The sequence below is a fragment of the Primulina eburnea genome, chromosome 13, assembly GCF_022965805.1.
Source record: "Primulina eburnea isolate SZY01 chromosome 13, ASM2296580v1, whole genome shotgun sequence".
Taxonomy (NCBI): domain Eukaryota; kingdom Viridiplantae; phylum Streptophyta; class Magnoliopsida; order Lamiales; family Gesneriaceae; genus Primulina; species Primulina eburnea.
In genome coordinates this window covers 1592811-1609231 of record NC_133113.1, presented here as the reverse complement: position 1 = coordinate 1609231, position 16421 = coordinate 1592811, and the positions used below count along the sequence as shown (strand labels likewise).

Below are 16421 nucleotides of genomic sequence, written 5' to 3'. Positions count from 1 at the left end.
AAGGAATTGGTTCCCGGAGGTGGGTTACTTGTTTCTAGCTCATGGCGAAATCGAGGATTCAAATCATACCTAGAGTGTGTGTGGTAATGTAAGAAGAAAAAAGAATTTTCGGATTTACGGATCGAAAAAGAAAGGGAAAGGCTTCCCGGCCAACAACCAAACAAGCATTTTCCCGAGCTCGAATCGTGAGTTTGGAAGAGAGAAAAATGTAAGCTACAAACCAATGAACAAAAGGGCTTCTTCTCTCTAATCAAACAGAAGATCTTTTCCACCTCTAAAAACACATTCTTCTTCAAGAATAAGGTGCTCTTTGTCAAGGATTCTATGTCCCTTACTACAAGAACATAGAATCCGAGCTCAAACCGCGAGTTTAATTAGAACAAAAATAAACAAATGAACAAAAGGGCTTTCCTCTAATCAAACAAACAATCTTCTAAAGCTATTAAAAAAACACATTGATCGTCTTCAAGAACAGGCACTCTTCTTCCAAGGGTTTTGCTGATTAGGTTTCCACTACTGTTTGTTCAACTTTACCACCTTTCTCGCTGAGCTTCATTTCGTAGAATGGCTCACTGCTCAAAATGTACAGTTTTTACTTTGCGCCACACTAATTGGAATTATATGTTTAGGACATGGATCTCTTTCTTAGTAGCTTTTCGTGTCCGTACACCGACTCACAGTGTTTTTGTGGGGTTTCCAGCATTTTACAAGACACACCAAACATTAGATCCAAATCAGATAAAGCAATGTCTCAACGGTACATAAAATATTAATTAAAAGAAATAAATAACACTTTATTAGCATTAAATAGTTGATTTTATTGATAAGTAAATTGCATCAAAATTAACAAAGTCATGTCACGTCAAACTACATTTAAAATTACATGGAATTTTACTATATTAGTTTGGTCGTTATTAAAACATTTGATCAAGAAATGTTTATATCAATCGACTAAATTAACAATATCATTGTTTTCAGTTTCTGATATGTAACATATGTATGCAATTAGATCATCTATATATAGGTGTAAAAAAAATTATTGATTTAATGTTTGTTTGTTTGGCGATTTCGGTATTTGTTTTACATTTTTAGTCATTTTCTTTTCATTAGACGCGTCAATGTCATAAAACACAGTAGATAAATGTCATTCAGAAAAATAACTAAAATTGCTAAATCAATAAAGCATCTAACTAAATTACTGAAATTTGACAATAAAGACAGACCAATGTCATATTTCTCATGGAGTTTTATTTTTTTAGAATTTTCTATGTATTGTAGCTAAATTATAATTTTTTTTTTGATGATTCAAGAGAATGAAGCCAGTCTTCTGGTACACTTATCAGTGTCATAGCCTATAGGGATATCAATCGCAGCCTCGTGCAACAACACAGTGTTGTGCTACTGTTTGCTTTCACATCACCAACTTTATGAATAAAAGGAAGAAATAATAATATGATTCTGATTTATAAAATAATTATTATTACCTATTTTTATTATCTGTAAAGTGTTCTTGAATTGAATTTCGAAAGCTATTATTTGCACTTATAACCTTATTCGAGGAGATTTAATGCTCTTCTGATTTGCCCAACATATCAAATAAAAAATAGAATATCATTTTTACCCATGCATCACTCTAAGAATGTTCAGAAATTGAATCAAACTAAACTAAATCATATGGTTTGGGTCGGTTTTTAAGTAATTTCGATTTGAATTGATTGTAAAATCTACAAAATAGTAACAAAAAATTGTTTGATTCACACTTTGAATAAAATAAATCAAACCTATCAAAACCGACTACATTAATATAAAAAAATATGAACTAATAAAATTCGTTAATTTAGTGTGATTTTTTTTAATATAAGTATATTTTTATTTGATTTTTTGTTTCTATTATATCATTAGTGAGTTTTGTAACGATACAATACATTGAAAATTTATTTATTATAGATTTTTTTAGTCCAAATTAATAAACATAACTACAAAATCTAGGTTTTTTCTTTGAAAAATTATGTAATTTTCATAAGAGTAAGTCTTTCATAAGACGGTCTTACGGATCTTTATTCATGAGACGGATCAATCATGTCCATATCTACAATAAAATTTAATATATTTGACATAAAAAGTAATATTTTTTCGTGGATGACCCATATTGAATATCTGTTTCACAAAATTGACATGTGAGACTGTCTCACAAAAATTTTTGTGTTTTCATAATTATTTTAATATATGATTTTTTTACTTAAAAAACATTTTAGTCTCGCTAAACGTCCACTTTATCGTATCCGAAAGGCGACCGTTAATAAATGTTCACTCAATTTCTGTAAAATGTAAGTCCCTGTAAGTCACTACAATTTACAAATTATAATCTCATACACTAATTCACTATAAAACTCAAAACTAAAAACTAATCAGCCAAATCAAACCAAACCGAAATTAGTTGTTTCGATTTGTTTGGTAATAAAAAATTTATGGTTCTAAAACCAAATCAACTAAATTAGGTTTTCAGAAAATATGCAATATTTGAAAATATATTTTGGGGGAAAACTTATTTAACAGTTTGATAAAGGCATTGTCTTGTCCTTTTCCTTTCTTGGAACCAACTAAACCTTTGGCGCATTAAAGGTGAAATAACAACGATTTGGATCCAATCTTTATTTCATTACTATTAGCAGGCAACATTGATTAAACGTCTATAACCGATTGCTAGATAAATGATTATGAAAACAAAATTTCCTGTTTCTATACGGAGACATGTAATTTTACATTTTATTGCATTAATTTGCACATTGATGGATCCATCGTCTAATACGATTATACAAAAATCACAGTTAGTTAATGGAATTCAAATAAGAAAACGAACTTGTCTCAATCTTTCGAGATTTCACAAAGTTGTGGAACAAGAATTGCCCACCAAAACCGAGGCTCTTAAAAACGATACCATACAAATCACCATGCGATGAGTCCATTCATTAAAAGTAGCATTCTTCAGGCAAAGTACGTATTTCTTAGAAACAAATAACAATCCCCACTAATATTCACAATGCTACACCAAACCTATAATGGTTCCATTGCTAGACTATTTACCTTCGACAGAGTCGTTTCCGAACAGGGCTGCAGCCTGACATCAGAGATCTTCAAGATCCAAGAATAAAGGAGACGGTTGTGACAAAAAAAAACTTTGGTGTATAGCCACAATTTTACCTGAAATCATCCCAAACAACCAAAAAAGAACTACCATAAACCATTTATCTCAAAGGTTCGAATTCATAGAATATGATTCAAACTATAGTCCTGTATTTCCACATTTTCACTCACGTGTAAGCCTGAGACTAATAACCAAGGTTTACATGCAAATGATCGAGTATTGAACAACACTCGGAAATAACCACCCAAGACCATGTTAATAATTAATAAGAATTTTCTCTGCAGGATCAAACCTGTGCGTGCTGCTATGATACTATATTATAGACCATTTCTTCTTAAACCTTGAGCTTATGAAAGACAGCCAAAAAAGTTTATGTTTTATAAAAAAATCAAGATGGGTATTTTTTGATAAGTGAAAAAAAATCAAGATTAGTAAATAAATTACATGCATTCCAAGGAAAAGAAGTTAACTTACCTTTTGAAAACTGCAGTCACATCTTCATTTAACCGTTCCATTTCAAGAAACAAGTCTCCACAATCATTTACATTGACAGTTTCCATTTCAAGGTTTTGGCAACCATTAAATTCGTCCCATTCGAACCACAATTTTGCCACGGACTCCTTCCTGAAGCAGGTGGTATGATCAGCTTCCTCTGGGGAGCCACTAGCAATCAACCTATATGTATAAACCTTCCTCACCTGGCCAGGCCTGAATGCTCGCCCTATTGCTTGTCGTGTGACAGAAGGGTTTAGGTGAACATCAAATATTATAATGCGTGACGCCCCTACAAGGGATATTCCTTCACCACATGCTTTAATCGAGCCAAAAAAAACTTTCGCGTCAGCTGAAGTATTGAACTTTTCCATGTAAGATTCTCGAGTCTCCACATCTGAGTCACCTGTGATCATGAACATCTCTATACCAATTCTGTAACCCTTCATTTTAGAAGTCAATCTCTCGAGAAATTTAAGGGGCAGAAGATATTGGCTGAAAACCAGTAACTTTTCGCCGTTAGATGCACATAGCTGGAGGAGATTTAGGTAGAATTTAGACTTAACACCTTCTCTCACATCCAGTTTCTCCAATATGGTATCAATTTTCCCCTCGTCGATTCTATCTTTAACACCAGAATTCTGGGAGAGAGCCTTCAACTTTGGATGCGCATATATTGCACTGCCTTGTGCATTGATGGTGAACTTTCTTCCCAGCTTTGTTAGCTCTTTAACTTCTTTTTGTTGCCAGGGACTGAGATGGAGAAACACTGAAAAATCCACAAGTCCTGGAAGTTCATCTAAATTGTCACCCTTGTAATAGTGCAAGACTTTTTTCGTCATTTCACGGAGATCTTGTATGACAGTCACTTTCCTAGTGTAGTTCTCATCTTTTAACAGGGTGTGCTCTATCAATTCATAGAATTCGTTCTCTCTACCACTTTTCATCAAGTTCCTACGGGTGGAAATTTCCGCCCTGCCCAAGATACGCCTCTTCACTGCTTTAGATGTCTCCATTTTCAAAAACCTTGGGCGAACAAGGTTTAAAATATTGAAAACTTCTTTTACATGGTTCTGATAAAGTGTTCCAGAAAGAACAACCTTCCTTTGAGTCTGAACCCTCTCAAGGGAGGTTAAAACATCAGTATCCTGGTTTCGAGGAGTGTGCCCTTCATCCAAAATGAGAATCGAAGGACATAGCAGTAAAATCTCTTGGCATGCAACAGCAGTTTTCCCATTATCAGTGTCACATACAATAGAGGAGAATTGTTTATAACCCAAAAACAATATGCTCCTCACTTCTGACCATTGCTTCAGAACTTCAAGCTGCTGTGCACGACTATCAGCTTTGACGGAGTAGAAGTCGTACAATGGTATGTCTTCAACTTGCCATCTAATAAATTCTTTCTTCCAAATTGCCAAAATTCCCCTCGGCAGAACAACTAGAGGTCTGGCAGATGGATATTTTGCCATGAAACTCTGAAGGAAACTGATAATCATAAATGTCTTACCAGAACCAGGGGCATGCGCCATAATACAACCTCCAGGATTCTCCACCACCAAGTTGCTTACTAGAAAATTGAATCCCTCAACTTGATGTGGCTTCATCTCCTTCTTGTGTCGTGGATGTGGATAGATTTCAGCAGCAGTGAAATCACAACCAGATGGTTTAAATCCATCTGGGAAAACTTCTTCTATGTCTCTGGATGTACGCCCTTCGTAATGGTGAGTCCTTGTGCTCCTTGTGCTCTAAATTTGAATTGGATGCAAGTAAACCAGTGGTCAGAGTAAAATCTCGTTTTTACCATCGATCCAAATAAACAATGCACAGACACAGATGGCTTCAGTGTAGAATTTGGAATTAGAGGTGGAACAAAATTATCGTGGAGAAATTTCAAAATAAGCACTGAAAGGTAAAGACTGAATGTATTCAAAACCACGTCCGACTTCCGCCTACGAAAAAATAAGTTACAAAAGTAACTAAACAATTGTCCAGACAAGTATTCGATAAGAAACAGAACTCCATCCAGATTAACCAGTTTCAATATTCTTTTGGTGCACATTCATGGAATGAGAAAACGTTAAGATGCACCTGCAGCTTAAGATAAATAATGGAATATTGATGTCCTAATCCATAGATAATCCTGATGAAGCAAAATATTTAAAGCCACAAACCAGACATAATGCTTCCAGAAAAACCTAGAATGGCACAATTTATCAATGCATTCTAGACACTGACAACAAAGTACAAAATGAAACAATATGTCAGACCTGGATGGAAAAAGACGCTTACAATGTGCACTATGAGCATGAACTTATTTAGTTTTTTCCATATGAAAGTAGAAAGGTAGTTACGACACATCAAACATAATCGACTTGATAAGCACAAAATGCATTAGAGTAACACAAATCAAGCAAAAGCACACTCGTACAGATTAAAATTCGAGGTTTTTGGTATGTACAGTATAAACCGGTAGCAAAGCTTCTTTAGAAAACTGAAGTTAGCTTACAGAAAAAACTATGACAGATCAACGCGGACCACTTGAAATGCTCACATCAGACTACAAACATAAAATTATAGCAATGATATCCGTTGAACTGAAAATCCATACCTTGGAGAAGTTATACTCGATAATCGTCTCTATTCCTCTCTTAATTACTCCACAAATGCGGCAGACATCACCAATATCATCTTTCAGTATCAAATTATGTAGGCATTCAATTTCACCCTCAGCTTCATATTCATCAGGAACTTCATTGACTTTCTGGGACATATCAAAAGACTTTTCAACCACTCCCAAACATGTAATAGTGATTCAGATTTTTAAAAATTATGGAATGGACGGACAACTGCCAGATTTTCATCACCAAAAGTTTCTATTTTAATTACTAGAAGAAACCAACATAGATACGCGGTGGATAGCTATCTCAAAAGAATTTGGCTAAGAAGAAGATCGCACGGCAGGACAAAGAGGTTTTAGTACAGAAATGCAAATGACAAACAGGTAATAGATTATTGGGTTTCAAAATAACAGAATTTATATAGAGATATGTTTGGTTTTGTTCCCGGGATTTCGGAGGTTTGTTTTGAGAAAATGAGGCCGTTCATAAAAAAAAACAATACTACGATCTCATAATTTCCACTGAAAAATTTAAAAAATATCATATCTTTCAGCAAAAATGCTAAGTTGCATTTACTTAAAGAAAAGATACCTTTAACATCACCAAAAAATTGTTATATATGTTAGCAAACAGCTCCAAGTTACAATCTTACAGTTGCAGCACCAAAAACCACTGTGGAGTCAATCTTAGACTACCCAGAACCTAATGTTTGCCTGAATCAGACACATTGATTTTGAGCATTTAAATATGTGTCATAAGTAGCTATGTGATTTGAAAGAAGTGCAATGACCATTAATAATATTAAAAGGAATCACATAAATAGATCATAAGCACAGTTACCTTCGAACACTCTAATGCAACTGTCATCTCATTCCAAATGCCACCCAGACCATCAGAATTGGTGTCAGACATTTCACTACTTTCATCCATCTCCATGTCATCATCCGTACCAGAAATAGACGCTTTTTTACCTTCTAAGGATTGGGTTTTGCCAGACATACATACATTTCCTACTCCAGAACTTTGGCGTCGAGAAAAATTTTGTTCCTGCATAGTCATGATACAATCGAGTGAATGACAATCAAATCAAATAGATAACAGTTTACGTGATCAATGCATGAATTTTGTTAGTTCGCCATACAAGAAAATCCAGATAACAAAACCAGATGATTGTCCACACCCTCATCCCCACTCAAAATGTAATGCGTGGAATAAATAACAAGTATGTGGCACAATATTTTTTCATGGTTTCGGCACAAATACAACTCTCAATTTGATAAGGTCATGCAGACACAATTAACAGAATAAGCATATATGATTCCATATGTAAACAAATTCAGACATAATTTACCACAAAATCCTTAATAAGAAGCTTTCCAGAAGGATTCAAGTTCACTTCCATATATGGAGAAGTAGAGTTCTCACTTCTGACACCATTGTCATCATCTAGATCAATGATAACAACTGGACCCGCCAGATGGGGTGGCTGCACAGATGTAGCAAACTTTTGGACTAAAGCATTACTTTCATCTTCTTGATTATCATCAAGGTCGATGACATCAGGTTCAGCTGTTTCAGTTGTCCTTGGCACCATTTTACTTTGCACATCAGAACACCTGTACGGTAGTGAAGAATCCTCTCCATAGTGAGAGTCCAATAACTTCTTCCTTCGAGCAAGAAGCTCCTTAATATCATTGGTTACACTCCCAAATTTTCCAGACTCCAACTCTTCAAGCCAACAGTTTGACCATAATGGATCAGAGTAATCTGAAAGTTTGGAACATGATTTTTTCCTTTTCTGCTCAGACTCAAATCGCCATGAAGCAATGAAAGTGCTGTCGTTGTACCCAATTCCCTCATTTAATTTTATCCTTTTCCGCCCTTTTTGGAACAAATCTGTCGGTACGCACTCAAATCCAGTAAATAAAAACATTATAAACACCAATAAATTTGAAGTAACACTAACAACTGATGGCCAGTCATTTTCTGCGCATATAACTGATATTTAAATCAAGTTACAGTTTGAAAGTAGTTCTTTATCTTTAAATTTTGACATACAATTTCTAAGTTCATCATAGGAAAACAATTTTTAATATATTTTTACAACCTTCATGCCCATACAGCCATACTACCAGACATTCGTAGCACAATATCTCAATTTAGACAACATACTCTACCGAACAGAAGCACCTATGGACCATCAAACCGGTGGAGTTTCTTAGCAAGCTTTTGACCCCTTATATTGCTGAATGCTGATGCACCAAAATTAAGGGCCTAAATATGATGTGCCCTCACCCTGAGCTGAATTATATCTAAACACATTATTTTCTCTTTGATTGGGACCTATCAAAATACAACAATAAATCTATGCATGGCAGATCCATTGGTTCAAGCATGGGCGGAGCCAGCTAAAGCCCAGTGCCGGCACTTGCCTACACTCGGACAAAAAAAAACTATGTATATATTATAATTTTTAGGAAAAAATTTAAGTATATATATTATAATTTTTAGATCAAAAATTTTAAATTTTGATCTTCTAATATTGCGTAATTCCCCAAACTTAACTTAAAAAACAACAAAAAAATTTCTTTAATAATTTATAGACCTAAATTTTAGACTCAAAATTTTTAATTTTTACTTGATAGTACTATTCTAATTGACAATATGTAATATTCTATACAATTTTTTCCACATAAACCACATACCTCTTATGATTGATTAATAGTCATTTCCATTCATATTACCTAATGTCTCATTTTTTATATTACCAATAAAATCCAGAATTTTATGAAATTTAAGGATCACTTTTTTCATTCAATATTATTTGATCATTCAATTGTTTAAATTTTTTTTTTTTTTGCAATCGAGAATGAATTCATGCATATTTTTCCTCTGCAAATTTTATATTTTCTATCAATTTTTGTTTAGATTGTTTGTTTTGTACGCAATGTTTTTTGTCATTTTTCTGGCATTTTCCATCGACTAAAGATGCTCCTGGCTTTGTGTAGCTTGTGTTCTAACATAAGAACACATTATTTATGGTTTTTGTTTAACCGGTCTTTTTTTTTACTTTATTAACTGTAGTATATTATTGCCTACAGTGAATAATGATCCTGACTCCGCCCTCGAGTTCAAGTGGGTCTATATCAAATTCAACAAAGTTGAGATCCGTGCATGCCTTGTGAAGTTCCACCCAGATTCCATACCGATTGTTTAAGGAACATACAACAACAAAAACAACCAATCCTTGCCTCTAACTAACAACGAACATGGAATCGACACAAAAAATGGTTCAAAAACTCATGAAACAAAATCAAAGACAATTAAAAAAATAGGAGTGAGTCACAAAATATTTAAAAAACAAGGACTCTGACCTTTTTTTTAAGAAACAAGGAATTGACTCTTGATTATTACATTAACTGTAATTAAACTTTTAACTTAATTAATTAATTGTCCTCTTCTCTTTCTTCTCCGTCGACACACATCTTTCATTTAAAATTGGATTACCAGCTCCCCAAATAAAAAAACCATTAAAATAGCCATCTACCCCATCAACTACATTAAATCCAACTTCACCACCTCCCCTCAGTTTACTCCTAACATGTTCTTGCTCATTCCTCAGATCTATATCTAAATCTACTCCAACATCTTGCCCGATTCCTATTTGAAGACCGATTCCTTTGTATTTGAAGAAAAAAATTCTGTCGGTTCATGCACAAGTAAGTTTTCTCCATTTTCCTTGGACCCCGTGTCATTGTTTTCTTCATTTAGCCAAATCAAATTTTTAATTGACCTAGTTGCTGCTGGTTCAAGTATTGGTGATGTGTCGACCCTTTGGTCGACCAACAAATTTTGGATCGACAAAGAAGAATTTTTCTTGGTCGACCAACAAAATTTTGGGTCGACCTGGTGTGTCCACACTTGTTTATGTTTTTCTTTATACAAATTTTCGCCCATTTTAATTATATTTGGTGAATTTTGTAGGATATGCCTACAGTTATTGTTGTTCATTCCGATGGTAAATGGGAAGTGAGTGAAGAGCTGGATGAAATCCAGGGTCCAATGCAAAGTTTGTTCCTACTCCAGTAGATGATGATATTTGTTATTTTGAAAATTTAAAAAGTGAACTATATAGAGTTGGGAAAGTAGACGATACTGCCAACTTGAGGTTAAGTTATCTTCTTGAGTTGCCGTGCAACATTCAACCGATTTATATAGAGAATGACCATGATTTGAAAGCATATTTGTATTTTAGTTGTCCGAAAAGTAGGTCAGTGCTTCAAGTTGAAATTGAACATGTTGCTTCTTTTGATGTTTCTGATAATGTGCACGAAGTTGGTATCGATGAATACAATAGTAATTTTAACGAATATAGACATTTTGATGATTATTTTCACTTGAATATTGTTTCTTTGGATCGTAATGATAGCAGAGAGTTTTTCGACAAAGCACATAACGTGGATGTCATCCATTTGGATCGTAGTAACACGGCTGAGATATATGATGAAGCACGTGATGTGAATCTCATCCATGACTATCAGATCGAGGCAAATGTGGTTGCAAGTAATGACGCAAATGTGGTTGCAGATGTGGATATTGATAATGACACATTTCATTCACGGATGGTTCAAACTTGTTTGTTGGTCAAGAATTTCCAAACAGAGAAGGGGTGAAAAAGGAGTTAAGTAGAATCAGTTTGGAAGCTTGCTTTAATTTAAGACTGTAAAAAGTAGCCAAAATATCGCCACGGATCAATTGCCCGATATCGCCACACATCAATTGCTACCACTAATCTGACCCCTACCATCGAGGGGATTCTTCGTAGCAGGTTCACTGATGCCCAGGGAATGCAAGTTTTTGAATTAGGATGTCTTGAGTTTGATGATAGGAGCCGTGGACATTCAGCCATAGTGGACTTGGAATCAAAAAAATGCACATGCCGAGTTTTTGATATTGATAGAATCTCATGTGCTCATGCTATTGCAGCCAGTTGATTAACCAAGATTGATTTATATGATTTGTGTTCAGAGTACTATTTTACTATGACATTGTGCATGACTTATTCAGAGACTGTTTATCTCGTTCCCGATGAAAGTGAATGACCACACAACAATAATTTTCCAGTGATCTTGGCTCTTTTGTTAGAGAAGAGACTTGGCAGAAAAAAACAGAACAAAATTCCTCCAATTGATGAATTCAGCAAAAGATAGAAGCAGATTCAGCATTTGGGTCGACCCAAAGCTACAGCATTAGTGTCGACCAAAAAGCAAACAACAAATGTTGACCCAGGCCTTTGGCTAGACCCAAAAGCAAGCAAGGTCGACTGAAAGTTCCAGTCTTTGGGTCGACCCAAAAGTTACAAGGTCGACCCAGAGGCAGGAACCTTGGTCGACCCTTTGTTTGTTACATCAATTTTGTTTTTGGGTCGATCCAAAAGGCTGGAACTTTGGGTCGGCCCAAATTGCTAGATAATTGTTGGTTTGTCGACCCAATATAAATATGTGTTTCATATGTTAATGAAATTGTAATTCATATGTTAAAAAATGTAACATAATTGTGAAATTCTTAAAAAATGTAACATAGTTGTGAAATTGTGATTCATATATTAAAACATGTAACATGGTTGAATTGTGATTCATATGTCAAAACAAACATGTATCATAGGATGTTAAAATATATGACATTATAAAACATACTCGTGAAATTATGTGATTATACTTATGCTTAATTGATTCATACTCATACTAACCTCTCGACGTGGTCGCTTCGCCACCTGACATAACCGCATCAGGAGTCACTTGAATATCTAAAACCAAAAAGTTTATTATTTAATATACTTTATATAAATATATAATCAAAAAGTGCATTACCTCACCTTCGGAGGATTCTTCTATTATGGTTGGAAGGTCAGGCTCAAATATAGGTTGTGGGTGTTCTTGGCTACTATTGCCAATTTCCCTAGCCATATTATCATCTACACCTAACAGTATACATACATCAAACAAATTAAAATTAGAATGACAATTCTAATAAATCAATCTCTTACGTAAACATAAATATAATTAATAAAATTAATCACCAAAATCTGTCTCGGATGATTTCCTCTTCCGCCTTCTGCTATAGGCTATGCTATAATATCTGTCCTCACGCACTGGCGTCGAAGACCTAATCTCAGCAACACCTGGCGTGTGAGACCTGATCTCAGCAAAACCCGCTCTAATCTGTTCGGTCAAACTCGATCTCAACTCATCGAAAGCCATATCTATATGCCTTATACTCGCCCTGGTCTCAATAAATCCCGCTCTCATCTCAAGACGCAAAGACATAACGGAATCCTCCAATGCAGTCAACTGCCTCTCGAAACGATGCTCCAGGGGTGATGGGCAGCGGGAAGGATTGAGTCCAAAGTGGACTCTAGGACCCGTACATATGGGAGAACCGGTGCTGGAGCTGGATCTAGTGGCATGAGCAGAACGGGTGCTGGAACCATCCGGAGATAAAGACGTGTGCCGGATTGAGGGAGATTCCAGAGGGTGCTCGCTACATATGACTGTTTGACCCTGCCTCCACAGCTCGAGTACCCGAGTGATGACCGCATCGGGCGCAGAATCAACAAAAACTCCGGTCGTATAATAAGGTGAAATGAGCTCCTCGGGAGTAGGAATCAAACATCCAAGACAATCCTACATTTAATTAATAATGTATCAGATTAATTAAAAATTTATGTCCACGGTTATTATATCAAATCAATTCATATTACTTACATCTATGGCACAGTCACCAAAGGCTGCACTGACATCAACAGCAGATGGGGCATGGTTTGAGGGCCACGTGTTAGTCACCCACTGAAACATCCTGGGCAACATCAAACCGTTCATATCTCTTCTCTTTGCAAACCTTTGTGCCACGCTCGGATAACATTCATAAGCGAGGATCTGTAACATAAATTTCAAACAATGTTATTAGTAAAAATAAAGATAACAAATCCACTTTAGCATTCAAAAAATAATATACCTGCATAGGCAGCACAAAACCACCGACAAGGAAGGTGCCATCAACTTCTTTCCGACCATGTGCCTCGGTGAGGTGAGTATATCGTCCTAAAAGGTCCTTCTTCAAACATCGGACCGCAACACGATAGGCTATTCTACCCCAAGGATAAGTATTAAACCTATTCAAATCATCTACAAGCCTCAAGTATTTAGGGTTGATCTTGATCGTCTTTTTCTTAGTCCCCTCACCGAAGACGGCACAACAGAAGTAAAGACTAGCCATCTTTAACTTCTCCACATCTATACCAGTCTCATTCTGCACTTGGACACTGATCTTTGCCTCCAAATCATTCAAACCAATCTTAGACTTGCCGGCAAAGTGTCTGGTGCCAAAGACATCTCCATCTGGTAGATCTTCGGGCTCTATAGCGCAATCGAGACCGGTTATTAAACAATACTCTATCAAAGAAAATCTAACCGGCTTCTTGCGCACGACCATCCACAAATCATCACTACCAGTATCAATTATCTGATTACTCATTAAATACCAGATAATTTGACTAGAAATGTTAAAATCTCTATGATACCTAACCAAATTACCAAAAGGAGACTGCTCAAAAAAAAGGGCTCTCTCGTCGTTGTTGAGGTAGTGATGAATCTTCTCGGCAATCTCTTTATATCTAGATTCAATTGTCAATTTGCAGCGAAAAATTGCATCTCTGCCTAGTTTTCTTGGCAAATACACCTGTTACAAATACAAATAAATACATTAGAAAAATAAACGGAGAATTTGGGTGGGTCAACCCACAATGTTCTTTGGTGGACCAAAAAAATTGGGTCGACCCACTCTTGGGTCGACCCAAGCGTGGGTTGACCCAATGTTTTTTGGTCGACCCACGCTTGGGTCAATGACGTGGGTCGACCAAGCTTGTGTCGACCCAAGTGTAGGTCAACCCTTTCTTTTTCAACACAAACACAAACCACAAATCACGCTTGCAGAAGCAATAAATCGAAATAAACATGAACATTACCAGGTTTTGGTTAGCCATTTCTTCGATTGAGTTTGCGTCGAAAATTTCCGAGCGTCGAGAGAAGGGAATTTACGGAAATAAAAATAGATCTGCATCGAGGGAAGGGAACGGAAGGAAAAACGTCGAAAGAGATATTTAGGTTTTGAGTCGACTGAATGAAAGTAGAATGAATGCAATATTAAGGGTTTTAATCAAATTTAACGGTGAACTTACACTTAAAACATATTAAAACATAGAGACATTTATATAAATTGACTTATGGATCCTATTTTTTAGATAAATCAAAATGTACTCCCTCTCCCCTAGATTTCCCAATACAAGATGTACATACAAACATGCCTCCATATAGAACGTGCCCATACTTCCAGACAAAAAAGAAAAGGAAAAAAAAGCAAAAACAAAAGAAAAATCCTATGAGAAAATTACCGACTGGAGTAGTGTCCGGAAACCTTTTCGCAAAGGCATCCCCCTAATACATTTCAGTAGCTGCATACATGTTACACTAAACCAACAAAAAATAATTAAAAAGGGAGAGTTACTCCAAATCAGATGTCGATATTCGAACAAAACAACACTAATCCACGGGTTTCAAAACAAGGGTAACAATATCTTTATTTTTACTTCAAAATGCTCGAAAAGCACCAAAAAAACAAAAACCCAGACAAAAGTACAACTAATAATAGAAAATCCTTTTCATGGAGATACGAATAATTACTCACATTGCTGCCGATTTAAATGAAAAAATGATATGGGTGGGTTCTTCTTTTGGGGGGAAATCAGTAGAAGCAGAAGACATATGAAATGCTTCTCGGGAAGTCCGATGGTCTCGTGACACTCAACTGCTGACTACGGAGACAGACGACGCAAGCTAATTCATTTGTATTTTATTATTATTCCTTTTTCCACACGGGGAAATTACTAATGCCAGAACAATTGTTTTTAGTGCATATCAAATCTGTCGCCATTGACCGTAAAACCCTCGGTCTTCTTCTTTCCTCTTTTATACATTACGTTTTATATTTTTATTTTAAAAAAAGAGCACCAATTGTGGTAAATATGAGTCAAGAATTCATTGCCCCAAATGATAAAATAAATCCAGTATGGATACGAGTAGGGGTGTCAAAATGCGACACGACTCGTCAACCCGACACGACTCAACACGAAAAAAATCAGGTTCGGGTTGGGGTTTTTCAGGTTCGGGTTGGGTGGATTGGGGTTAGTGTCATGTTAGGCGGGTTTCGGGTTGGGTCGCGGGTTGACCCACGAACTTTTTTTTGAAAATATTACCTATATTTTTATATATTGTATGTTTGAACAAAATTTATTGTATATTTATGTGCTAAATTTTCATCATTTGATATTTATTTTGCATATTTTTATTTTTTTTAACAATTTTTTATTTCATTTAGTAAATATACTTTTAATTTTCTACGATTAAACTTTCAAATTTAAATCGAAAATTTTGTTATTGTGTGTTTAAATTAAAATACTATTATTATTTCTTATTTTTTTGAATTTTTTTCATTAATTTTTTTAAAAAAATTTAAAAAAAATTAATAAAATTCGGGTTAGACGGGTTGAATTGGGTTATACGGGTTCGTGTTCGGGTTGGGGGTTTTCGGATTGTTTCGGGTTCGGGTTTAAAAAAAATAAAAAAAATTTGCGGGTTGACCCGAAACCCGACCCAACCCACCCGATTGACACCCCTATATACGAGTAGGCAAAGGTCCGAAGAAGATGACAACAAACAACGACCTTTATAACATATCTCACAGTATTTAAGTGATATTTTCAATGAGAATATGTTTCACGCTGAAAATATTTACTCACGTCGTCTCAACTTTTATTAAAGTCGTCGGCTCTTATTTTGTTACATTTGCTAAAAATTGATGCCGAAATTGATGGAAACATACTTCGATAAATAACAAAAATTTGAGGAAGTAACTTTTAGGAAACTCCTTGAACTTAATTTAATGACTTGATTTTATCGGATAAAATGATCAAAATCATGATTGGTCACATAAAACATGTTTAATATGTAAAAGATGTCTACTTTTTAGTTTCAGTGTTGATATTACAGTAATTTAATATTTTTTAAAATGCTAAAATTTTCAAAGTATTTTTTAATAATTTCGAAATT

General features: G+C 35.2%; 1 protein-coding gene across 3 annotated transcripts; it reads right to left on the bottom strand.

Moving 5' to 3' along the window:
- Positions 1-2931: 2931 nt before the first annotated feature.
- On the bottom strand, positions 2932-15144 carry LOC140808895 (protein CHROMATIN REMODELING 35-like). 3 transcript variants are annotated; one of them, XM_073166235.1, is made up of 14 exons: positions 15001-15144; positions 14708-14783; positions 14282-14370; positions 13851-13995; positions 13273-13673; positions 13023-13193; positions 12338-12941; positions 12134-12238; positions 12008-12064; positions 7610-8154; positions 7099-7305; positions 6249-6401; positions 3620-5385; positions 2932-3201 (listed from the first exon to the last, which is right to left on the bottom strand). In XM_073166235.1, the coding sequence occupies exons 3-14, from the start codon at positions 14297-14299 to the stop codon at positions 3198-3200; spliced, it is 4176 nt and encodes a 1391-aa protein (XP_073022336.1). In that variant the 5' UTR covers positions 14300-14370; positions 14708-14783; positions 15001-15144; the 3' UTR covers positions 2932-3197. The 3 variants fall into 3 exon arrangements, with proteins under 3 accessions (XP_073022336.1, XP_073022334.1, XP_073022335.1); XM_073166233.1 differs by having other exon boundaries at positions 2933-3201; positions 13273-13995; XM_073166234.1 differs by lacking the exon at positions 14708-14783 and having other exon boundaries at positions 2933-3201; positions 13273-13995; positions 15001-15142.
- Positions 15145-16421: the final 1277 nt, after the last annotated feature.

Excerpts from the sequence above, each read along its gene's own strand:
- LOC140808895 (XM_073166233.1), bottom strand. Across the intron at positions 12,239-12,337 it reads ATCATCCGAGACAGATTTTG|GTGTAGATGATAATATGGCT; the intron begins GTGATTAATTTT and ends GTATACTGTTAG. Across the intron at positions 5,386-6,248 it reads TCGAGTATAACTTCTCCAAG|AGCACAAGGAGCACAAGGAC; the intron begins GTATGGATTTTC and ends ATTCAAATTTAG.